Source organism: Lycium barbarum, chromosome 5, assembly GCF_019175385.1.
Source record: "Lycium barbarum isolate Lr01 chromosome 5, ASM1917538v2, whole genome shotgun sequence".
Taxonomy (NCBI): domain Eukaryota; kingdom Viridiplantae; phylum Streptophyta; class Magnoliopsida; order Solanales; family Solanaceae; genus Lycium; species Lycium barbarum.
In genome coordinates, this window is record NC_083341.1 from 141,380,768 (window position 1) to 141,405,457 (window position 24,690).

At 35.3% G+C, this 24,690-nt stretch overlaps 2 protein-coding genes, 1 non-coding gene and 1 pseudogene across 6 annotated transcripts; all 4 read right to left on the reverse strand.

Annotated features, from left to right (window-relative positions):
• Positions 1-3,517: 3,517 nt before the first annotated feature.
• LOC132641954 (putative methylesterase 11, chloroplastic) lies at positions 3,518-6,295 on the reverse strand. Its single transcript, XM_060359110.1, has 5 exons — positions 5,545-6,295; positions 4,525-4,761; positions 4,285-4,428; positions 4,056-4,187; positions 3,518-3,933 (listed from the first exon to the last, which is right to left on the reverse strand). The coding sequence occupies exons 1-5, from the start codon at positions 5,968-5,970 to the stop codon at positions 3,637-3,639; spliced, it is 1,236 nt and encodes a 411-aa protein (XP_060215093.1). The 5' UTR covers positions 5,971-6,295; the 3' UTR covers positions 3,518-3,636.
• A 2,860-nt stretch (positions 6,296-9,155) lies between these two features.
• LOC132639937 (pre-mRNA-splicing factor ATP-dependent RNA helicase DEAH10-like) lies at positions 9,156-17,687 on the reverse strand (annotated as a pseudogene).
• On the reverse strand, positions 17,559-17,632 carry TRNAN-GUU (transfer RNA asparagine (anticodon GUU)). Its single transcript has one exon. It is a non-coding gene; the product is annotated as a tRNA-Asn (tRNA).
• Positions 17,688-18,165: 478 nt separating the features above from the next.
• Positions 18,166-24,677, reverse strand: LOC132641957 (cell division control protein 48 homolog B). 4 transcript variants are annotated; one of them, XM_060359118.1, is made up of 14 exons: positions 24,541-24,677; positions 23,636-23,744; positions 23,325-23,479; positions 23,185-23,229; positions 22,826-22,881; positions 22,256-22,405; positions 21,992-22,099; positions 20,980-21,079; positions 20,544-20,828; positions 20,299-20,468; positions 19,268-19,396; positions 19,070-19,157; positions 18,886-18,963; positions 18,166-18,753 (listed from the first exon to the last, which is right to left on the reverse strand). In XM_060359118.1, exons 3-14 carry the CDS (start codon positions 23,472-23,474, stop codon positions 18,280-18,282), a joined length of 1,833 nt encoding a protein of 610 aa, XP_060215101.1. In that variant the 5' UTR covers positions 23,475-23,479; positions 23,636-23,744; positions 24,541-24,677; the 3' UTR covers positions 18,166-18,279. The 4 variants fall into 4 exon arrangements, with proteins under 4 accessions (XP_060215101.1, XP_060215099.1, XP_060215102.1 ...); XM_060359116.1 differs by having other exon boundaries at positions 23,325-23,744; XM_060359119.1 differs by lacking the exon at positions 24,541-24,677 and having other exon boundaries at positions 23,636-24,521.
• Positions 24,678-24,690: the final 13 nt, after the last annotated feature.

A 24,690-nucleotide genomic window follows, 5' to 3' on the forward strand; every position in this document is an offset into this window, starting at 1 on the left:
TCCAAGCCCATTCACATCGTCTTGCTGTCGAGTTGGGTCGGTTAGCTTGAAAACCACATTTAAACAGATATTCGAACAGGTTGACAAACGATATGGGACATTAGTCTAGTCTCTTCTATGCCTTTAAAGGTCAAGATTGTTTAAATATTTTTGGGCATGTATTTTGAGTCGTTCTAAATCCCACACCTAATTCCTTGTTCTCTTTGTGTGTGTTGCGGGGGGGGGGGGGGGGGGGGGGGGGACATTATCCAGAGTTTGATTTAAAGTTTTTTTTTTTTTTTGGTTTGTTTTCTATTTGGTGTTCGCTTGTGACATCGACTAATTCAGATTCGCACCATGTAGGGACTATACTCTCTATCAGGAATTCTTTTTAGGACTCGAATTCAAGATCTTTTTTAAGGGTAAAGGGATTCTATTCATCTCACCTTAGCCAAGGCGGAGCTACAAGTTTGTCTATGGGTTCGATAGAACGCATTAATTTTGATTTGTGTTAATTCACTTAATACGTATAAATAATTTATTCAGAACGTAATAAGTTGTCTTCCTAGAATTTAGAACTCATAAACTCAAAATCCTAACTTCACCTCCGACCACAACCCTTGGTAGTAGAAAATTATTTAATTATCTTACATTTTTCTGTTAGTGGTGAAAAAAAAAAAAAAAAAGAATCACCCATACTTGATTAATTACTAAAAAAATACTTACATTCGGGTTTATATCAAATCATATTAATTTATTACAGTTAATCATAAATGGAAGATGAAAAGTAATCCACAGGTTCATTAACTATGGTTAAGTTATATGAGTAAATAAAAATACATATATCATGTAATTACTGGATTAGTGTAAACTCCGAATATTAGTGAATTTTTATGGTAATTCCAGGTGCCAAATAAGTGAATCTGAAAGTTATCACAAGGAGTATTTTTCTCCATTACTTCTCAATTGGGTTATGAATGCGAATGTTAATAATAATTTTTAAAGATTTGATCTTGCATTATATATCTCCATTTATCTTCAGCTCTTGCCTAATAGCATAGACTTGCCATATTTTGTGTGAATAACCTCTGTTCGAATTGAGTAATTATTGATTTTTTTACCACTTTTCTAAGGATATTTTCTTTTCAAATTTTTGATATGGTTGATATTTTCCTTAATGAATAAAAATTAACATAAATAAAAAAGGGAGTCCAACAATTTGTGGAATATATAAAGCAAAGTGAAATTGCACTCACTCACATTAATGTTCTTCCAGCTTATTGAAAAGTATTCTTATATTATACTCAAAAGAAGATGGCAATTATCTTACCAACTCTTTTCATTTTCCTATTATTCATTTTTCCATCAGGTGATATACTTTTAATTTTATATATTCTCTGGCCTTTATTCTTCGTTCTTGTGATTCATATAATGACAATTTTATCAATGACTAGTTCATACATTGTATAAAATTGCTTCTTTGTTTCTTGTCTTTCTTTTAGTTATTTATATAAGTATTAAATTTTATTTATTATATAAATTAGTGTAAACTTTGATTCATATTTATTGGACTATTAAAAAAAAGCAAGAAAAGAATAAGAAAATCAGAGAAGTTTTTCTTTTATTGAAATACTTCTACTATACCTATGTCTACTTTCTATTTTGGTCGTTCAACGTCCACTTTGCTGATTAGCTTTACGAGTTCACTTCAATCAACAACTTTTTGTTCAAGGAAAATGACATGTACACTATATTTCATATTGAATAGTTTACTTTACAGGTTTCTTCTAAATAAATAAAAAATGATAAAGCGATTATGTCTTATTGAAGATGCAGTAGTATAAAGACTGTATAGTCAGTCAACTTATTGACTACTGAACTAAGTAAAATAATTCTTTTGGCTATATGGCTATAGTCTCTTGTTTTTTGTTCTTTCTTTCACCTCACCCCTTAAGGAATATATAGTAGCCTCCCACTTGCTCCCAATAAGACTCAACAACCTACCGATTAGAAAAGCAGAGACAGATTCAGAATTTTGATTTGATGAATTCAACCTTTATAGTTTCTTCTCAATGCACCTTCTTAGACGGGTTCAGACCTGATATTTATTAATTCACATAAAAATCAATACCCTATGTTGAAAATATTGGATTCTGATAAACCCGGTGTGCACGAAGCACTGGATCCGCCTGATTGAAATTTGAGACGCCTCACCAGCTGAGCCAATTATTCCCTAGCACAGTGGTGGAGTCTCGATTTTTATTAAGGGGGTTAAAAAATAAAAGAAGTAAACACGAAGAAGTCAAGGGGTTCACATCTACTATATATACATAAATAATAATTTTAACCTTATATATACAGTGTAATTTTTCGCCGAAGGGGGTTCGAACCCTACTGGTTCTGCCCCTGCCCTCGCTTATTTTCTCTTCGCTATTTACTGTATCTAAAAGTTCTTTTACACTATCAGTGTACACAAGTCAAACTTTCTCATAAATGGAATTCATCATGTATACTCCTGTGACCTTATTTTTGAGTATTTCCTAATGGAACATGTTTTTTTGTTTCATAGGCAAATTAGCAGCTAGCAAAATGGCATTGGCACCCAAAAGAGTAGTAACTCAAGAGGGAGAAGTTCATAAAATACTACCAGAATCACAAGGCCTAAAGCCACAGTACTATAAGTGCTTGGCTCAGTTAGGTCCCTGCAGCGACAAATACTGCAACAGAGATTGTTGTACCAGGCAGTGCTTGAATGATTACAATGGACTTCATCCTGAAGCTGTTTGTTTAAAAATTCCTGGTACTGCTATTCGCCTTTGTGAATGTTATCATGATTGTTATGCCCGTTAGAACGTTTCTAGACTAAAATTGTAGTTAATATGAATAAAAGACGGTATCTTGCTACTTAAAGATAGAAAGTAGGAATTACGGGAACTCGCTTTTGGAGGTGCAGTTTTTGCTATTTTTTATTTATTTCTGGTATCTAGTGTAGTTTCTGCTATTTTTGTCGACTTCTGGTGCCAAGTGCAGTTCTTGATTATATGGTTAAACAAAATGTTTTACATAGTAAGACTTCTCTTCACTTTCCATCTTGATAGATCATATTATTCGACAACAAGAAAGATCTCATGCTCTTCGCCTTTGCGCTTGTTATCATGATTGTTTTCCGCATTAGAAGGCTTCCAAACTAATATTGTTGTAATATGAACAAAAGGCAGTATCTTGCTCCACAAAGTTATAAAGTTGGAACCACATGAACTCGCTTTTTGAGGTGCAGTTTTTGCAGTTTCTTCTATTTTTCCTCGATTTCTGGTGCAGTTTCTCGAGTGTGTAGTTTCTGCTATTTTTTGTCAATTTCTGGTGTCTGATGCAATTCTTGAATCCTCCATACTTTACTCACTAGATCATATGGTTAAACGAAATGACTTTCATAGTAACATAAGAAAAACTTTTACTTTCCGTTCTTGATAGGTCATATCATTTGGCATAATGAAAGAACAATGAAGTAAATTTAAAGGGAGAAAATCAACGAAGTGAATTCAGAATTTCAAAAGTATTTCATGATATATATGTGTGATGATCATGTATTTGATATGTACATATATAGGAGCATGTCTTTGAAAAGAATGGTCTTGGCTCATATATATCCATCTTTATTTAGATGGTTTTGTGATTTATTTTTGGAGGAATGTTGGAAATTTCTACCAAAATCTTGTGGAGAGCTTGAGGTTTCGACAAAAAGGGCGAATGATCGGAACCTTTGATCTGGAAAACTTGTTCAGGTTGATTTGAATCTATCATGACTTCTTGTAGGGATGAAGGAATTGCAAAATCATCTTGTGTTTTGACATAGTATCTTGTAATGGAACCATAATTTGTTGCAGAAAGTGAAAGTTTCTCTGCTAATGGTCCAAAAGGAACTGGCCTCATTGACATTGATGCTAATTCAACATCCTGAAATTAACATGAAAGTGTCAAAAATACCTTACTTAATTTGTCTTCCGCAATGTATAAATCGACACACATCTGTTGACATTTTTGAAGAGCCTAAGCGACATAGTAAACACAACCAATACCTTAGCAGGGGTTTGATTGAATAATACTTCTTTGAGTAATGACTTGTCATAATCTATAGCAGTTGCAGGATGATTCTTCCCATTTGCATAGCGAAAAATTTGAGCGCGTTGACATAGATTGTTCAATCCAAGCTGCAAATTAGCAAATTTATTCTCCATATAAAAATTTGTATCACATATACAGCGTCTGGTTTCTAGTAAAAAATCATGTATAACTAATGTAACCGACCTGTACGGAGAACATATCGAGTATACTCTGTCCATTCTTCAGCATTGCTGCAGCAACAAAAATTGATGCAGAGACTTTTGATGGATACAATTCCATTCCATAAGAAATGCAAGCACCTCCTATATCGTGCCCGACTAATATGACCTGCATAAAAAAAAGATCCTTTTCAATTTCTGAGTTTAAGAAAGCATCAAATTGTTCCTATTTGTATTGAGACAAGTTGCAAGTGAATCATCAAACCTTCTTGTCATTGGCGAGATGTTCGAGGAAATCAGTGAGGGGTTTCACATATTGGGACAGAGTAGTAATGTTGTTGGAGTCAAAAAAATGTGAACCAGAACCAGTTAAGTCTATAGCATCAACTTGATATCCAGATTCTTTGAGAAGTGTAGTAGTTTTGTACCAACACCATGCACCAAAACCACCACCATGTACAAGAACAAAATGTTTATTCTTCAAATCTTCAACATTTGTGCCCTGAGAAAGGTTAAAACATGTTATTATACATTTACTACTATGAAAGATTATTACTTGTAAGCTATTGTACAACAATTTATTTTATCACTCTTCACCAGTACTACCTTTGGCAGAAAATTCTCACTCTTCTCTTTTCAATGTGCCACCTAGATACATTAAACTACAACTAAATTACTTTTGATGGGAAGATATTTCATCCTACAGTATTATTCATGTAATTTCTGATTGCCATTTAGCATATTGGGAGCTAATTTCAGGTATGGTTACTGAATATTATCCGCTACACACGCAAACATAATAGTAAAATCATTAAATTAGTTTTTGTCACATTAAAGTAGTTGAACAACGCGTGAATTGCTCAAATAATACAAATGTTTTATATGTCAAATTTTTGGCTAAAAAATACAAATGACTAAAGATATTAAAAAAAAAAAAACAACCGTGTAGAAAGTTTGACTACCTATATTTTAGAAGCAAAAAGACAATTAAAAAAATAAATGAAACAAAACAAAAACAACAACAACAACAACAACAACAAAATTGATTGCTCAGCAACCGGAGAAATGACCTTTTGTTCGTTTGCATTTCTGAGCCACGTACACATATGTCAGTTACATTAATGTGACAAAAATAGTTTTGTGACTTCATTGTTATAAGACTCGATAAAGTAATTTCATAAAGAAAGTAAATTTATATTTTATTGTTATAGTGGGTAAAGTCGACCCTTAAAAAGGGTAAATTACAATTTACCAATACTTTGAAGCAAATTGTAGAAAGACAAACCTGATCAAGAAGCTCTAAGTGATGAGGAAGTGAGTCAGAGAGTGATCTGGCACGAGAACTTGAACTTCTAGGCATAAAATTCTTCTTTTGCCTCCTAGATGAAGATGCTAAAGGGTCTCTTAGAGAAACTGAACGTTCAAATTGAGTAAGTGTTCCATTTTGTTGATGATGTTGTAGTAACAAAGCTGCAGCAACTCGAGCTTGTTCACGAATATAATTATAATCATCACAATTATCCTCATGAATTCTCAAAGAATTTGGATGAATTCTATCCGATTTTCGACTAGTTGATCTTGAGATGCATGGAGGAGGAGGAGGAGGAAGACGATGATTAGACGATCTACTACGAATACTACTTTTGTTGTTTCTTCTAAATTTTGCAGCTTGATTTTTCTCAGAGAAACATGATGCTAATGAATTGCCCATTGGAGAGTAGTCGTCTTGTTGTTGGTAGGTCCGACTACGTGAGTTGACAACAATATAAAGTGTGCGGTTTAATTTCTTTGAATGTGAATGAAAAATAAACTTGTAACATGAATTGAATGTTCATATATGTTAAGCTAGAACTAGAAGGAATAGAAGAAAGTTTGTTAAAGAAAATGAATTTCCAAGAACTTGTGGTGATCAATAGGAACGCTGTTTTTTTTGGAAAGTAGTGTGGAAGAGAAAAATATATTCAAAGGTGTGTGTACAAATTTGACCTTGAAGTTGAAAATTTGTTGCATTATCGTTCAACATCTACACCTATTTGGAATCTAGTGGAATATTTCTTTCCTCACATTAAAAAAACACGCCAGCTTGGACCAATGACTATATATTCTATCAGTATATTTTTCAAAATATTGTTATACTCCACACTAAGTTTGATGTCTACGTGCTTAAATTATACTCCAATACTCCATCTGTTCCATTTTATGCAATGCAATTTAATTCGGCACGAAATTTATAAAAGAAACAATTTTGAAACTTGTGATCGAAAAACAATCATATATTTTAGTTATAACCATTGGAGAGACAAAATTCTCCTTCGAGAATTGTTTTTGTCCATCTATGAAAAGTTGCTAAAAGTTGGTTCTCTTGTGTATTTTGGCTATTGACTTCCAGTCTTCCACCCAAGGCAGCTTTTTGGTCTAATCTTTGACGGTCTCATTTCCATCATTAAAAACAGAGAAAATTCCAAAGGATAGGCGTTGATTAAGAAGCGCAAACAGAAATACAATCTTCACATTTTGCAACAACAACAACATAGCCAGTATACTCTCATCAGGTGGAGTCTAGGGAAGGTAGAGTGTACACAAACCTTACTCAATCTTGTGAGGGTAAAGAGGCTATTTTCGATAGATCCTCGACTCAAGAAATCTTCACATTTTGCGTTTGACAAATAATGTGGGTTTGAACATGGAAGTCATTGTCAAAACTCAAAAACTATATATATATATATATATATAAACCACTGCCGGTCATATTGCTCTTTATCAAGAATCGAAGGAGCTATATATATATTATTAGCCTTCAACTGCAACTAAGGAAAGACTACAGTCCTATATAGCTCCCCCTTTTTTATGACTATGGTTTTCGGACCGACTTATGTGCACTTGACTAATTGCATTATGTGCTTGCTACCTCTCACCAGTATTGTCAAGTAACCTGATCACTAAGGAGTCGTTTGGTAGCTAGACAAGAGACAAGTTATTCATGTATTTGTTTCTGCATTAATTTATACCGTGTTTCGTACCTAGTAAAGATACATCTTATTCATGTATTAATTTATGTATACTTATATCACGTTTGGTAGCTAGCTAGGAAGTAAGTTATTCATGTAAAAAATTAGAACGATGTTTGGTTTGCAATTTAAAAATCCGCATAACTAATACATGTATAAGTTATGAAGGAATACATGGCACATAACTAAACCCGCGTCTAAATGACACATTTTTAGACCAAAAATTTCAAAAGGGGTGTAGGGTTACACAATAAATCAAAACGGGTTTATCGTGTAGCCCTACACAATTTACAAAAAATTCTAACGGCTCCTGTCTGTTTTCCATCATGCACCCCTACACGATTTGTCAAAATCGATTTTTGCAAATCGTGTAGGGTTACACGATTTACCAAAAATAATAAGGCAAATCGTCTACACGATTAGACTTATGAACCTTTGAACTTCATTCATTGTGAATGGATGACTCACTTTTCTTGTAATTGGAACCTTAACTAATTCAGACATAGACATTGTCACTTTTCTAACCATGTTCATCAATCATGAATGTCTATGTCTTGCAAGGACATGAATCACACTTGAAACTTTGGAGAATGGTGAACACCTGTCATCCATCCCAATGCTTTACAAATTGGGCATAGCTAAAACAAATTGCTCCCACCAACGTGGTATGATTTTAGTACATTCCCAAAACAAGAAATTAAGAGAAACACAAGGAAAATTTGAAGACTACTACTTGGTAGTAGCACTTCGTTTAGCTCATATGCATTTACTTTGTGCCACTCAATTAAAAAAAAAATAAAAAAAATTAAGACAAATCCTGTAGGAGTACACGATTTGCCATATAAATTTTCTTTTAAATTTCGTTGAAGACGGAAAACAGATGGGAGCCGTTAGAATTTTTGGTAAATCGTGTAGGGCTACACGATAAACCCTTTTTCGTTTATCGCGTAATCCTGCACCACTTTTGGAATTGTTGGTCCAAAAATGTGCCATTTAGGCGCCGGACTCTGAAAGAATCTGTGTATTATTTTATGCGAGGTAAAAGATGAAATAACTAATACATGAATAAAAAGTAGAAATGACAATATTACCTTTATCATCCCCACTTAAATATTTTCCTTTTCTAAACCATAATTTGATATTATTTTTAATATAATATTTAATATTTTTTAAAATAAATAATATTTAAATTTTAATTTAAAGAAGTATAAAATTTTTATTAACTTTTAATATAACAAACTAATATCCAAAGAAATAATTTATGCAAAACTAATACCTACATAACTAATACCTGCATTACTAATACTAAACGATCCCTAAGGCTTGGATAATATAGGAAGATAATAACTATTGCTGTTTGTCTAGCGATTTGAATCACTCAAATTAAGTTAAACATCAAAAATCCATTACTACAGGAAATATGCAGGTTTTTTTTTTTTTTTTTGCTTTGTAATCAGATATCCGAAACCTACGAGCCCGACTAATCCAAACCACGAGGAAGGGGCGAAGCACTCTCTACGAAGGAGTTACATTTTCTAAATCATGATCATGAGATGCTGGTTTCGGATCAAGTATTCAAAAGTTCCCACCCGAAAAAGATCGATAAGACAGTGATCCCTCTGCATCAATAAAAGTACAGTGTCTTTATACAGTGTCTGCTAAAGATTATGTAAACTTTCCCAGCTTCAACGCCATCCTTGCCAAGATGAAAAAGTCACAGCAGGCAATATATATGACGATTAAGGAAGGGATCTCTTACCAATATAAATAATATGGCAGTAGACACAAGTCTTGCACAGCATACAGGTGAGGGGCCAGCTCAACAAGCCACAAGTAATCAATTCTAGAAACATTATGGACATAACTATGATTAGTATGGACTAATTCATTAAAAGCTATACACTCTGGCTTTGCTTGGAACAAGACAGAAGAAGGGTGTGTTTGCACTATCAAACCACTTAAACGTGACCCTGCCAGTAGATAAAATCGAGGTCAGATACTGAGGGCACGAATAGAAATATGCCAAAGTTAACTTCGTTATTAAAAAGTTTTAAGTCGAAATAAAAATCCTATCACATCTTTACCTGTATGCACCATCAGGCTGCTTTAAGGAAAAATGAGGCAGCAAGGCATCTACGGAGGAGAAGTGTGTAATCTTCACAAGAAGTGATACGAAGACCCATTTGTTCAACATTCCTCAGAATTTGACTGCAAAATAAGTAGAAAGCTTAAGATATCACATGCTCAAGGACTGGGGCAAATGAGAGGAGAAGCAGCAAATACATCGTTTAACAGTGAAATATGATAAGCAAATATAACGTTTATCAAAAGAACTGCGGAGGTGGAAGAAATCATATATCGGAATAGATTTCAATAATTTTTCATTGAAGTAGAAGTACACGTCTACCTGTGGATATCACGAGCATGTTTTAGAGAGCGACTGTTAATATAGTTATCCTTGAACCATTTTCTAAGATTCTTTTCAGCCTTTTCTTCACTATTTACCATCTTGTTCTTCTGAAAGAACTCATCAGCAGCGCGGTATACATTAAGCAATGTCAAATGATCCCCCTGTGGACTTGCAAAGCTTTTCAATGCATTTCGTGACTGCCAAAAACAAGTAAAACGGTTCAGACTTTGTTTTCTATTAATATCTGATACCAGAAATAGTGTAACCCATTAACAAAGTCAAGGTGAATGCTAAATTGGAAGATAACACAGAGGAAAAGAGAAAAGTCAATAACATGGAACAAGATAATGTTCGAGCACAGTTGCTAAAACTGCATACGCGATTCTTGTACAGTCCATTGTCCATGTCATGCAACACAATCTATTGTGAAATTAAAAGTCAGATTTAGAAATTAAAAAAAATGAAACTAGAAGAGTTAAAACTACAGGAAAATATTCATCTACTGCAATGGCTATTCAAAATATTGAAGGTTATTTTCGTAGATGCTTGGCCAAAATCAACATTATAAGAGTCAAAGACCAGCATTACAAGAAAAGCCTATATAAAGAACACCTTGTGATTGTTTACATGTATACCTCTTGGCTCTTGCACACAACTTTGTAAAAAATCATAATTACTTATATATAAGATTTTTTTTTCATCAAATAGAGATTATAAAGGAATGTTTCAACGCAGAAATAGAAGGAGAAAATGGGGAGGAATCACACAAGCAGAATGGAGGATTACCTCTTCCAACTTCTCACGTGGAGCATAGAAAATAGATTCCACTAAAAGCAATGCAACACAGATCAACATTTCTTCAAGCAGCCGAGTTGATTAGCAACAATAAGAGCCTTAAAGTAGATTGGATCAAGGGGTAGCCTGGCCATTTGATGCCTAACATCTGAAAGTTTATTCTCTTATGTTACAGCACCCAACAAGTAGAGAGACCACAGTGAGTTGACTATGGCAGTCCTGTTCAAAGAGAATCAAGGAAGAAGCTATAGTTACGGAATGTTATAATGCATGAATCATGGATGGTGCAACGTTCTGCTCCATAAAGGAAAAGGCCGACAAATATTGGGCAGTTATCCACTAAATTACTAGTTTTTTCTCTCCTTATAAGCTCTAGTATCACTTAGTGGAGGAGTATTTCATAAGATAGTTTTATAAGAAGATCCAGCAAATAGAGTAGATTGAAAGGATACTGATGATGCTTCAAACAGTCTCACAGGGAAATGCTTGTTTTCCAGCTATAAAGAATAAGTAAATAAAACGGATGTTCTCCTCTAGTGATTCATTAATTAACAAAACATGTAAGGGCACATATGTAGTGAAACAATATACGAGCATCAGGCTAGAGATAGATGCCAATGAATGGTCAAATACGTGAGAGACAAACTTAAGTCATGCAAATGAAGTAAGAAGAAATTATAAATAGCAGACTAGACAACTGTCAGGGAATAAAGACTCAAAGAAAAAGTGTCACAGATGCTAATAGCAAAATATACTTGCAAAATGCAATGAAAAAACTTGTCTCGTTCATTGAGGAAATCACCTGTCTAGTTTTTCAATGAAGTCAAAGTTAATGATATCATCAATGCCTAGAGCCTTGAGCTGCAACACAACATTCGAGAGGTACACATCTCTTAATTTCAGGTAATGTAGAATCTGTGAGTTTCTCAAAGAAACTCTCTTGATAGAGGCGACAGCATTTTCCCGATCCTTCACGTCCCGCACGTCCAGTTTAATAATATCAAGGAATAGCTCTTTATCTGATACTTAACGGACAAGATAACCAAAAGAGAGCAAAGGTCTATTATCCATTTCACTCCTGTATATAGATATCCTACTTTGTTCAATTTAACTTTTTGTTTATAACGGTGGTATCAGGACTGGCTTTCCTGCACCTCGATTATACGGGTATATCCTACCTCCCACTTACACAAGCTTAGACAGATGGAAAGAATAAGCTTAACATCTATTAACTGCAAGTTTAAAATTTTGAGCTTTCTCTAATACCAGAAGAAGGAAAGCATTTCTTCTTCTCTGGAAAAAAATTTGATTACAATTACAATCCTTCTTTTTCCTATGCTGATCCCATCAATATTCTTTAGGCCCTTTGACAGATATCTGTACTTAAGTATTAGATACAGATCCAAGAAATAAAAACCTTCAAATCACAAGTACATCCCCTTAAATATCCTTAGTCTATCCTACATGTCCAATATGGATATGACAAGCATATGAGGCCTTATTGGCATATGCACTTCCTTGAACATTGCAAAGTAAGAGGAAATTATTGGTATTCGAGCCACCACCAAATTGTATAAGAGAAGGGACACTTATTGAGATTTAAATTCATTTGCAAAGACCCTACCTCCTTTGCAGAGCTTTAGCTTTAGATGTTGTGACAATGATCAATGAATCAACCCCCATCTTAGGATCATAAGTTCGTGCTTTCACCAGTCCAGGATCAACAACATACTTAATCCCAGGTATTGTCACCGATGTCTCAGCAATATTTGTCGCCAGTATCACCTAAGCACCACATGAAAGAATTAAAATCTGGTTTCAACAAACATAGCTTGCCAGCTCAGAGAAAATACCAAATATTTTCAGCCTTGGAAAAATTTATGTCAAGCATACCAGAGAAACTGGAGAAAAAACTTATTGGCATTATCATTAAACACAGACAAATAGTAAACAAATGCACATTCACAATGCTTAAGCCCATATTGCAACAAGTACAAGGCTACAAGCTAGCATTCAACCGAACTTTATTTCCCTCATGATGGAGATAACAAAATGAATACCATTAAGTCAAATATTAATTTCATATTTTTTCATCAGTGGATTACCAATTTAAGCATATCAAAGTAGTATGAAGTGGAGCGCATGAACCTTGTTTTCCATCATCCGTTTCAATTGAGTAATGTCTCCATTTGGCAAGTGGAATTTTCCTTTAAAACTGCAACTCAGGTTTTGAATTTTCAGACAGACAGATGTAAGATGATTTCCAGTTCAATTTTATTTTTATTTTATTTTATTTTTTATAACAGAGGATATTATCCTCAATTCTTAAATTATCTTCTGAACAATTCAACAAAAGAAGTTCATTTAAATAATGTTTTCACACACAGCTACCTAATTGCACCTCCGGAAATAGACAAAGCAGCGAAGACATCCATCTCAAACTTAAATAAATAAGCTATCCAAAGAAACAAATCAACCTTACGATATCCTGCTGGTAAAGGCATGAAAACCTTCATTTGCTTCTCAGAGGGAAGTGATGAGAATATGGGAAAGGTTAAAAGCTTTCTATTGCATTCAGGTAATTGTCGGAGGCATTCATGGATGAGCCTCTCAACGGATTCAATCTCTTCTTGGCCAGTAAGGAATACAAGTATATCTCCAGGACCCTCCTCCAGATGTATCTAGCAAAACAAGTTAGAAAGAAATGAATAAATTATAAGACATTCAGCAACTCCCAATGCTATGTGAAACATTAAAGTTAGCTATGGAAATAAAAGCCAATGTGAGTGAGAAATCAAAGCAATGGAACTGATAAATAAGATATTAAGAGAAATCAACAACAAAGGCACAAAGATGTTGAGTCTTTGTGAAAAAATATAATGACATTGTCGATCAGTTCAAACTCTGATCGTAGGAGCAGCAAGATCATGTAAAAACCTGAAATATAGTTATCAGAGCTGGATCTAAGCAATCTGTCTCAGATTTAGGCGTGTAGAATATATCGACAGGAAACTGACGTCCCTGAACATGAACAGCTTTTGCACCACCAAAGTATTCTGAGAAAACGCGTGCATCCAGACTGGCAGATATGATAATTAACTTCAATGGGTTGTACTTTTTCTTATTGTCGACCCTGCCCTCCAAGGCCTGCCTGTTATTAGAATAATTATGATCAGTATTTACCACTTCGTTAATACGCTTTGACCTTGCTTTCTGTACATTCTTTAACAAGCCAAGCAATACATCAGTGTGGATAGTTCGCACGTGCGCCTCATCAACAATAATAGCAGAATACTTGGAGAGGTATGAATCCAATAATGCTTCCCTGTAATAGTGACATGTCACTCACCATTTGTAATGATTTTTCTAGATGCATACACGATATGCATCAAACTTTTCTTTCCTTATTACCTCAGAAGCAAACCATCTGTCATATATTTGATCTTTGTTAGGGCAGAAGTTACATCTTCAAATCTAATAGCATATCCAAACTTTTGGCCCAACGAAACTCCACACTCCTCAGCAACACGTTTAGCAACAGTGATAGCAGCCACACGTCTAGGTTGAGTTATACCAATGATACCGCCATGACGGAAAAATCCCCCTTTAAAAAGATACTGAGGTAATTCTGCAAATATAGTCAATAACAAGATAAGCCTGAGGTATGTCAAGACGAAAGCTAAACCTTGTAACAGATTCCTATTTGTATCTGATGAATAATACAAAAGACACAACTTTCTAGAGCATTCTGGTGTATTTATTTCTATCCAAAAAATACCAATTTTGTTACTTGCGAGTTTTAAATAGAGTTAGACGAGCGAGAGAGAGAGAGAGAGACAGATACAGAAAGACAAAAAAATGAAGGAAAATAACCAAAAGAGGATTCAAGAATAATCTCAGTATTCATAGGCCAGTACATATAAGTATCATGGCACGTCTTTAGCTCACCGAGGACATGAAGGTCAAGGATTAGAATAGAAGATTAGTAGGTAGTCGAGCGATTTCTCTCTTTTTTTTTTGGGAGAGCATGGTTCTAGTTTAGAGCACCTTATTTGCTCCCTCTTCTCCTTACCAATATTATTATTAGTATCCTATCATATTATCTTATTCTTCAATTTTTTGGCTACTGTTGTTTCTTTTACTTTGGCTATTTTTACTATTTTGCTATCAATACTATTCTTCTCTTCGATATTTTCATCATAGCTTTTTATTCTTATTATTTTTCAAATGTGTTTTGAAGAACGTGTTTCTTGAGCCGAGGGTCTGTCGGAAACAGTCTCTCTACCCCACAAAGGTAGCTTTGTATTCTAGGTATGTTGTTGTTGTTGTTATTGTATCATTATCATGATACAATTAGGACATACTCAAAATATCAAACCGATAAAGCAGATACAACAACAACATGCCCAGTGTAATCCAACAAGTGGGGTCTGGGGAGGGTAAGATGTACGCAGACCTTACCCCTATCTTTTGGGTAGGGAAGCTGTTTCCGATAGTCCTTCGGCTCAAAAGAGGTAATCAAAGTAGGATTAAGAGGAAAATAACAACATCAAAATAGCAAGATAAACAAAGCAAATGAAACAACAATAGTAGTAAGAAATGAAGAATAAGATACTAAATAATAGTACGCAAATACTAAACAATACTACTAAATAAGGAGAAGCTGAGTAGAGGAGACTAGCCCCTGCCTCTCCCACATAAAAATACGACAACTACCTACTACCGTTCTACCCTTATCCTCGACCTCCATACCTTCCTATCCAGGGTCAGGCCTCAGTGAGCTGAAGATGAGCTATGTCCTGTCTAATCACCTCCCCCAGTTCTTTTTCGGCCTACCTCTACCTCTCCTAAAACTTTCTATAGCCAACCTCTCACACCTCCTCACTGGTGCATCCCCGCACCTCCTCTTCACATACCCAAACCACCTCAACCTTGCTTCCTTCATCAAACCGACAAGGCAGATGATCAACGAAAATTCAGTTAATACTCTCAACATGCAACTCAAGCAGTTATGACCAATTACAAACTTTCACTAGCCACCAGAGAGTTCCTTGGTTTATGGCTAGACCAAGTTACTGAGGGTTACTAAGCTTTTTTTTAGATGGATAGGGTTACTTGGCTTTAAGTGGAACTCTCTTAAAAGTATAGCGTTCCAATCCTAATTCATCATCCTTCCTGCTGTCAATCCTTGCATTCCCTCTCATACAAGATTAGATACCAGAGGCGAATATAGTACATAAGTTACAGGTTCCCTCTCATTTCATCAGTTCTATAATGCATGACTAGCACAAAGAGACAGAAAGACTGCTTTATACACCTCAATAAAGACTGACAAACCACACCGCAAATACACAGATAAAGTAGAAAGATGCAACACGCACACAGTTTTTATCCTTTTTATTAACCGCAATGTGCAAGGTCTTAGAACTGACACTATGCAATATCATAAATGATCACAGACGGAGTATTATTTAAAGTAGTGTAATGCAAATGGTTGTGCTTCAAATGCATGTCAATCAGTCTAAGAGGATATTTAGCAAAATACTTACGAGTTGTCTTTCCACTTCAAGTTTCTCCAACAATTATCACAGTGTCATTGTTCCGAACCTCCTCCACAAGTCTCTTTTCAGCGAAAATCGATCAAATATCATGTGTAAGGAGAAAATCCACAGAATACAGCAATCCAAAATCCAGAACAAATGAAAACAACATAAAAAAAGGGCAATAAGATTAAAATGAGATAATGTAAGCACTGTCTTCTACCCCTACAAAAGTAGAAGGAGTAAGGTCGAACACATCCTACCCTCCCCAGACCCCACTTGTGGGATTACACCGGGTATGTTGTTGTTGCCGTCTTCTCAAGCTATAATACACGGATGCTTATATTTTACAGGGCAACCACAAGTCCACAACAACCTAGAACTAGACGAAAACGCCTCTAACCACCATTAAAAAAAAATCCCACAGGCCAAACACTCATAATTAAAAATGCCAACTCCCAACAAAAACTTAGTTATAAACTTATAAGAGAAACAATATAGTAAAAAAACAGCTGACAATAGAAAAAGGGGTTAAAATAAATCAGTAAAATTATACCTGCAGCAATTGGTAAATTTTTTATCTGTTGCTCAATCTTTTGCTTCCTGCAAAAATTCACACACAAAAAAACAAAAAAAGATCAAATCTTTATAGCAAAAATACTAAAGGAAGCATTTAGCTACTGGGACTGTACCAAAGAAAGATTAAAGTAAATTAAACAAATGGGGTATGCTTGAAACTAAAAACCTGGCAAAAAAATCCCCTTGTGTTTTGTTATGTTGATGGTGATTACTGTTTCTTGAAAAATTATTAGCAGCCCATTGAAGGCATGTCTCAAAATTTGTTCTTGAAAAATTATTAGCAAGCAAAAGGTGGAAACTTTGTACACTATTTTGAACAACTAGTGTATTTTTTTAGCAGAAAGGGTAAAAAAAATTATTTTCAAAAAGCTCTTTAGTTTTTTTGTTTCGACTTTTTATTCAACTAAATACACTTTTTCAACCTCAATGCTAGTACTTAATATCCTTTTGAAATAAAACCCTCAAAGAATGTCCAAACACCTGTAAATATTAGTTGTGTTGGATCTTATGCATACATTGGGAGAGTAAAAACACCAAATTTTCCTTCTTCGGGAAAATAACAGTCTATGTCTATTTAGAGAAAATATTTACCTGAAATGACCAATATTTCTAATATTACCCGAAATGGCCCTTTTATACACTTTTATATAAAATTTATACATTATCTACATTAAGTGTATAATGCTGTATGTCATGTGTATAAGCACTGTTGCAAAAAAAAATGTGGGTAATCTCCATAATATACATCCATGTAGTTATACTTTTAATGTACATCCGCATAACCCACATTTTTTTTGCAACAGTGCTTATACACATGACATACAACATTAAACTAATGTTGTATGTCATGTGTATAAGCACTGTTGCAAAAAAAATGTGGGTTATGCGGATGTACATTAAAAGTATAACTACATGGATGTATATTATGGAGATTATGCTCCAACTTATGTAAATTAAAAATTAATAACGCTAGAAGGAGGGGTCGAACCTCCGACCTTGTGGTTAACAGCCACACGCTCTAACCAACTGAGCTATTCCAGCTTACGTGTAAAGCTTACATTCTTGATTATCAAGTTAAATACACTCACTGTGCCATATTAGACTTACCTCTTGACTTTTATGCAGTTCCTATTTATTTAAGATTTTTTTCCGTGCAAAGTATGGAATTTTCCGTTCCTTCACACCCGTGTTAGATATGCAAAAATGCATTACATCACGCCCGAAAACATTTTTGGAGATCCGAGCAACATAGATCCTAAACCCTGCTATTACAGCTTTTAACTTCCATTTCAGACAGAAAAAAATTGTGGTAAAGATTGTGCCATCACAAATTGGGTCTGAAACCAAATCTCATTTTTCTACAGCCAGAAACAGAAGGAACTAGGCATATATAGACACACACACTCACTTCTAATAGAAATATACAAACTTTCAGCAAATAGCAGTTGCAATCACTTTGTAAACAAAACCAATAATTTCAACACCATATATATAAAATACTCTATTAATAGTAGCTGGCGTCATTCATTTGTTAACTAAGGAACATATCCAAAGTACCAGTAAATATGTTAATAGACAACCAAAAGCATCAAATCTTATATCACGTCCAAGGATGCCTCAACTGGTTAAGAAATTGTTTTCAAAATTTTGGTAATTTAATCATATGCTGGAATTAAAATAGTTGGACGCTATGTACTCGTTAGTTCCCTCGACAACGTTTCAGTAGGCATCAGAAAGTATCTAACACCAATATATAATACAACACTAATGACGCCAATTGTAAGAGGACTGGCCAAAACTAACAAGTTCTTGGTTTGCTTGTCACTCTTTTTGGAACTGGCTTCAAATGAATTAGTAGACCTTTCAGATCGATTCTTCATGAAGGAAGAATAGGAAACAACCTCTTCTTCGGTAAGTGCTGGCTTTAGCGAGTTCTTGACTATTTGGAAGTGCCGATCACATACAACTGTTGCAGATATGTTCTCTCTCAAAGCAACTATTCCAGCTTCTCTGCATAGCCCTTCCAGCTCAGCTCCAGTAAAAAGCTCTGTGTCTTCTGCAATTTGTCTGAGATTAACATCATTACTCAATTTCATATCTCGCGTATGAACACATAGAATCTCGAATCGAGCTTCCAAGTCAGGAGGGGGGACATAAAGAACCTGCAAGCATAGCAAATTGAATAAAATGAGCTAATTACGGTATATGACCATTAACGAGTACAAGGATTGCTTCTTAATAGTAACATTCATGTTGAGCTGCTAAGTTATACTAAGCATTCACGAGTTTCTTACGAGATCAAATCTTCCTGGGCGCATCAGTGCAGCATCAATTGCGTGGGGCCGATTTGTGGCAGCCAAAACAAGAATTCCCTGACAAAGAAATGATTAGAAAACAAAGAAACCCATTCGATACCTGATCAAAATGATAGATTATTTGCAATTAGTACTTCAAAACAGCAATAAATTTACTGCTCACTTTAGCCTGCTCTAAACCATCCATTTCAGTTAGGAGGGTGGATAGAAGTCTCTCTCCAACTGTACTGCTTCCACTTGAACTTCCTCCTCTGCCATTTAAGGATAAATCGTATCAGAGTTTTGCAAAAATAATGGAGAATGAGGAAGATAAACTTAAAACACAGTCAGAACAGCAATCAGCTAAGCTAAAGAAACTTACCGTTTGGTTGCAACAACATCAGCCTCATCAAAGAATATTATACTTGGTGCTGCAAGGCGAGCTCTTCGGAAAGCATTGCGCAATAAAGCTTCACCCTCACCAACATACATAGAATACAGCTCTGCACCACTGTTTCATGATTATGAATTTCAAGAAACCGAATGATTAGGATTTGCAATTTTTGGTCAAATCGAACGCATGAGGTATACATTATTTACTTAGTTACTGAAAACAAGCGAAATAAAGATGGTTAACATCATAGTAGATACCAATCTCAGGGCTCCAAAGCGGGTATAAAACCCAAGCATACATTCAAGATTTAGGGGGAGCATACTACATGACAGTCATTTCAAACTAACTTAACATGTTTTTGGTTTTCCAGAAACTGTGATATAAGTTAGAATTTAACATGTTTTTGGTTTTCCAGGAACTTTCATATAAGTTGGCAAAGGCTGACGAGACAAGAATCGCTGCTCACTTGTTGCTAAGCAATGCATGAAACAACTACTAAACAATAAAGATAAACTTACTAGATGCATTCAAAAGAAATGCTTAAATAAGAACAATAATTGACAATAAAGAAGATAGAAAAGGTGAAAAGCTATGATAACTGCGAGCACTACACGTGTATAACCAGCTATTGGTTCATTTTGACATTTTAAAGTGACGTGGCGTCTGGGCCAGCTTGCGCACTCCTCGACTATTTCACTGGAGTAACTTTGCCCACCAATGCTCAGGTAGATGGGACGAAATCACTTAATTTTTTTTGCCTCGGGATTTGAACCTGAGACCTCATGGTTCTCTTCCCACTTCATTGACCACTAGGGCACATCCTCCGGTGCTCATTTTGATTTTATCAGTGCATGCACATGTTTCCTTTTTCTAGTAAACACATTTATATCTAAAAACCATCAATACTAGTGAGAGTTATCATTTATCAATCCTTCTTTTGCATCAAGAGTTAGCAGGAAACAAAGCAGAAAAAGATTTATTTATGCCAAGGGCAGAAGAGACCAGAATGTTCATCAGACCTCAAGGAAAAGAATGAAGCTTGGGCAGCATGAGCAGCAGCTTTAGCAAGGGTTGTTTTGGAGCACCCTGGTGGTCCATGAAGAAGGATTCCACGGGAAGGTGATACTCCCAGCCGTTCAAATGCTTCAGAGTGTTTTAAAGGCCATTCAACAGCTTGCTGAAGCTTTTTCTGTTTCAAGAATTTAACATCATATTAGATTTTGAAAATATTCAACCTGACCTAATTGTTCGTGCGAGGTCACACCTTTATGTCTTTCAACCCTCCAATATCTTCCCAAGAAACCTTGGGGATTTCAACAGTAACACCCCTCGTTATACTAGGACCAACCACTGCTCTTGCATGCTTCCAATCTTCCATATTAATGCTGTAGGAGTCCTCGTCTAGATTTGAATCAGAGCACTTTCTTACTGCAGACATTGCAGCTTCACGACACAAAGCCTCTAAATCTGCCCCAACATAACCATTGCAAGATGCAGCAACGGCTCGAAGGTCAACACTCGCATCCAATTGAAGCTTCTTCGTATAAAGCTGAAAAACCAGAAATGGAAACCAGCATCTTAAGACCAACTTCATACAGATTATAAAAGGGATTGAGCAACTGTGGATGTTCACAAAGAGTAACCATTCAGGTATCTCCTTAAACTGGTGCATGCTAAAAAATCTATCTTAATCAGCTCACCTTGAGAATATGCAACCGCTCTTCCTCGGTAGGTGTTGTGACTTCAATTTCAGCATCAAAACGTCCAGCCCTTCTTAAAGCTGGGTCAATAGCATCCGGCCTGCACATAAAATGTATAGGTATCAGGTTAATTTAAAAGAGAAGCGTACGATAACATGACACAGAAGTAAGCATAGAGTTTCATGACCATCAGAAGGATCTCATTCGGGGCTTGGTGGCTTGCTTACAGACAGTAAGCTGGCACTGTCGCTTGCTTACGTTTGCTTGTAGGATCTAACAGTGAAAACAAGAAATTCTTTTTGATCATTATAAAGAGGAAAATTTACTAGTTTTCAAGAAACTCAAAAGAAACAAAAGTAGGAGCAATCACAATTTTGATACATCTCTTAAGGGAAAACCAAGAAGGTTTTCTAGCATTCCACTCTAAGTTAATGTGATGAATGGCAAAATGGTTTGCCTTCTAAGCCTCACTTTTCAGTTTCACCAATCAAGCTATCTTCTGCTGATGTTCATTCTCAAAGTTGAAAGCATCAAGAATGCTTTCATCAAGGAGCTCAAAGTCCATCATCTTATCATGCAGACCTCGAGATGCCTCTTCGTAAGAATACATTTGTTTTCTATTCTCTGGTCCATTACTTTCTGATATAAGCACTTCCTCAAGCCCACTGTTAATGTGATGAGATTATTCTACCTACAACTCCTTTTCTGCTTCTTTGCTCAAGACATCAACTGCAAGGCAACTTCGATTTCTATTTCATTTTCTGCCAAGATATTTGAATCTTGAACTGATCAAAAATCTGAATCTTTATTGACATCCAAACTCCCTTTTGATGCTTTTCAAATCAATACCCTTTTTGTTTAATTATTTGTTCTTGTGAATAGAACTCTGCTGAGAGTCCAGCACCTTCCTAGTCAAGGTACACTTGCTGATAATGAGAGACACGGGAAAAGGCAATCCACCACAAATTAAAAGATAAAAAACCAAACAAAGCAAATGTTGCAAAACCGCTACCTATTAGTTGATGCTACCACCACAACATGTGATACAGATGTCGATGAGGATTTAATGGAATCCATCAACATAAAGAGCTGAGAGGCTACACGAATTTCTTGCTCCCTTCTGCAATCCAAGCACTCAAATAACTTGTTAGTAAAGAACATTGGAATATATCATCTACTCTACCCTAGGAACATATTTTCTTTTTTCAGTTATGTAAACCATGGTTTAAGCAACGCCATTGTCATACGGATGTGGATAAAGTGGTGCAACATGTACCTAGAATCTCTACGAGGACAAAGAGCATCTATTTCATCTAAAAAGATGACCGATGGCTTGCCTAATTTTGCACGAGATGATGCTTCAGAAAATGCCTCCCGCAAAATTTTCTCACTTTCACCAGCATGAGCCCTGTGAACGGAATGGGGACTGCAAATACATCCAAAGTCAGAAAGAACAATAATGTAAAGAAAAATACAAAACAATGCAAGATTCTCCTTGAAGTCAATGACTTCTTTCTTCTTTTAATGTACGTAAAAGTGTGGAGTCACCATACATAAATAACTAGCATCAAAAGCTCAACTCTTTCAAAATGCAGGCACTCTTCAGTTATTTAAATATCATCAAGGACCATAAGGATCACAGAATGCTCATCATTCAATTGATAGATCTGAACCAATTAGGTAAATTTCTGCCACGCATATATAAAGCACTTCTAGTACTTTTTGTTGTTAATAACAAAGAAATAATAAAAAAAAGGACCATCACTTTTACTGTACATAAGCAACAAAACAAAAGACATATAGAAGCCAGTCAGAGTAAATAAAATTGAGTGAGAATCAAACACACCTTATTACGATCAAATGGGCGCCACATTCTTGAACAACTGCTCGAACTAAGCTTGTCTACAATTAAAAAGTATTACAAAATTTTAATCAAACAACCATCTCAAACCCAAAAGTTATTTTCTAAATCCACAGACATGATATTTTGACTCAAATCCAAATGTCAATTGTAAAATTGACAAGACAGGATTTGGCTCAAAAGTGCCAATTTTGAGATTCAAAGACATGATTATGGCTCAAACACAAATAACAAGTTCGAAATTCAAAAGTATGATTTTGGCTCAAAACCAAAAAAGTCTGTTTTAAATTCAAAATGGCATGATTTTGGCTGCAACCCAGATCAAGATCATACATGTATAGTACCTTGCCAGTTCCAGGAGGTCCATATAGCAACAATCCACGTGGCCACTAGAGAAAAAATTAGCAAAGCAAATAGAGTTGTTAATGAAAGATGATAGATAAGCTGAATGTCAAAGATATACTTCTTGGTAAACTTGTAGTACCTTTAGGCCAAGTTTTCGAGATTCAGCAGAGTACAGGAGGGGGTAGGTAATGAGTTCTCTGAGAACTTGAAGGGCTTCAGTGTTGCCGGCGATAGCTTCCTCTGCTCTCCACTCACCGGCGTAGCTGGTGCTCCCGCTGCTACTTTCCATCTCGGCTGTGGTGGAAAGAGGCAAACAACGACAGCAAATGGAAGGGCAGTGGTGGTGGAGCGGGTTTAGCGGCGGCGGATAATCAAATCAAGTTTCAAGCCAGTCAGGTCAATCGTTTCAAAGGAAGAAAACAAAGGCTGAAGTCAAGATGGGAGCAATACTTTCCGGCTGTGTGGTTGGCAAGGTTTTACAGTTTTGCCTTTACCCCCTGTTTGGACTCAGAAAAGAAGCCCAAAACCCTCAACTTTGGAGCTTCATTCAAAATAGTACCTAAAGTACAAAGTGAACACTGTTAAAGCTATAAGTTTTCTGCACATTTATCAGCCGTTTGGCAATAAAAATTATTCATGTTTTTCCGGAATAAATTTTTCACTTTATTCAAAAATCCGTGTTTGGCCATGAAATTTCAAATTCAACTTAAAGTAGGATTCCGAATTTGAAAAACAACTTATAACCTGATTTCTAACTCCTTCTTCATAATTCCAAACAAAATGCTCTCCTCTCCTTTGCAAAAAGTATAACCAAACACAACTCCATTTTCAACTCCAACTTCAAAAATTTAAAATAAAGTGAAAATATTTGGTTTCTATGGCCCAAACGCTTACTTAGTTTAGTATAGTTAGTGCAAACAGAAACTATAGAAAGCTTTCTTCCGCACTCCATTATTCAAGTATTCAACAAGCACAAACATTCTTGAAAGTACCCAACACAAAATTAGTGGTAACTAATTTAGAGAGGCAAAAGGAAAGTGAAGAAGCCATGGCAAATAATAAAGAAAACATTTTACCCAATTTTCCTTACCAAAAAAAAAAAAATTACATAGCATTCTGAAAGAAAAGAAAAGTAACAATAGCTAAATGATACAATAATCTAATACAAGAAACAACAGATAGTAACAGATATTGTAGAACAAAGAACTATGAGAATAATACTAATACTACTGGTATAAAGTATCACCAAACTCTAAAGATAATATCTTTGAACATTCAAGAAAGTACACAACATATAATTAGCGGTAACAAGAAAGAATGAATAGAAGAAATAGGGTTCTGATAAAAGTTCAAACCTTGTGTAGAAAATCACTCTGTTAGCAATGGCCGCTTAGTAGCAGCAGCAGCAACGTTTTTTATTTTAGTTTTCTAAAAAAGGGTTTTAGTGGGGACTTAACCTTAAGGGTAGTTTTGTCTTCTCCTTTTTTTAAATTTTTTTTTTTTTT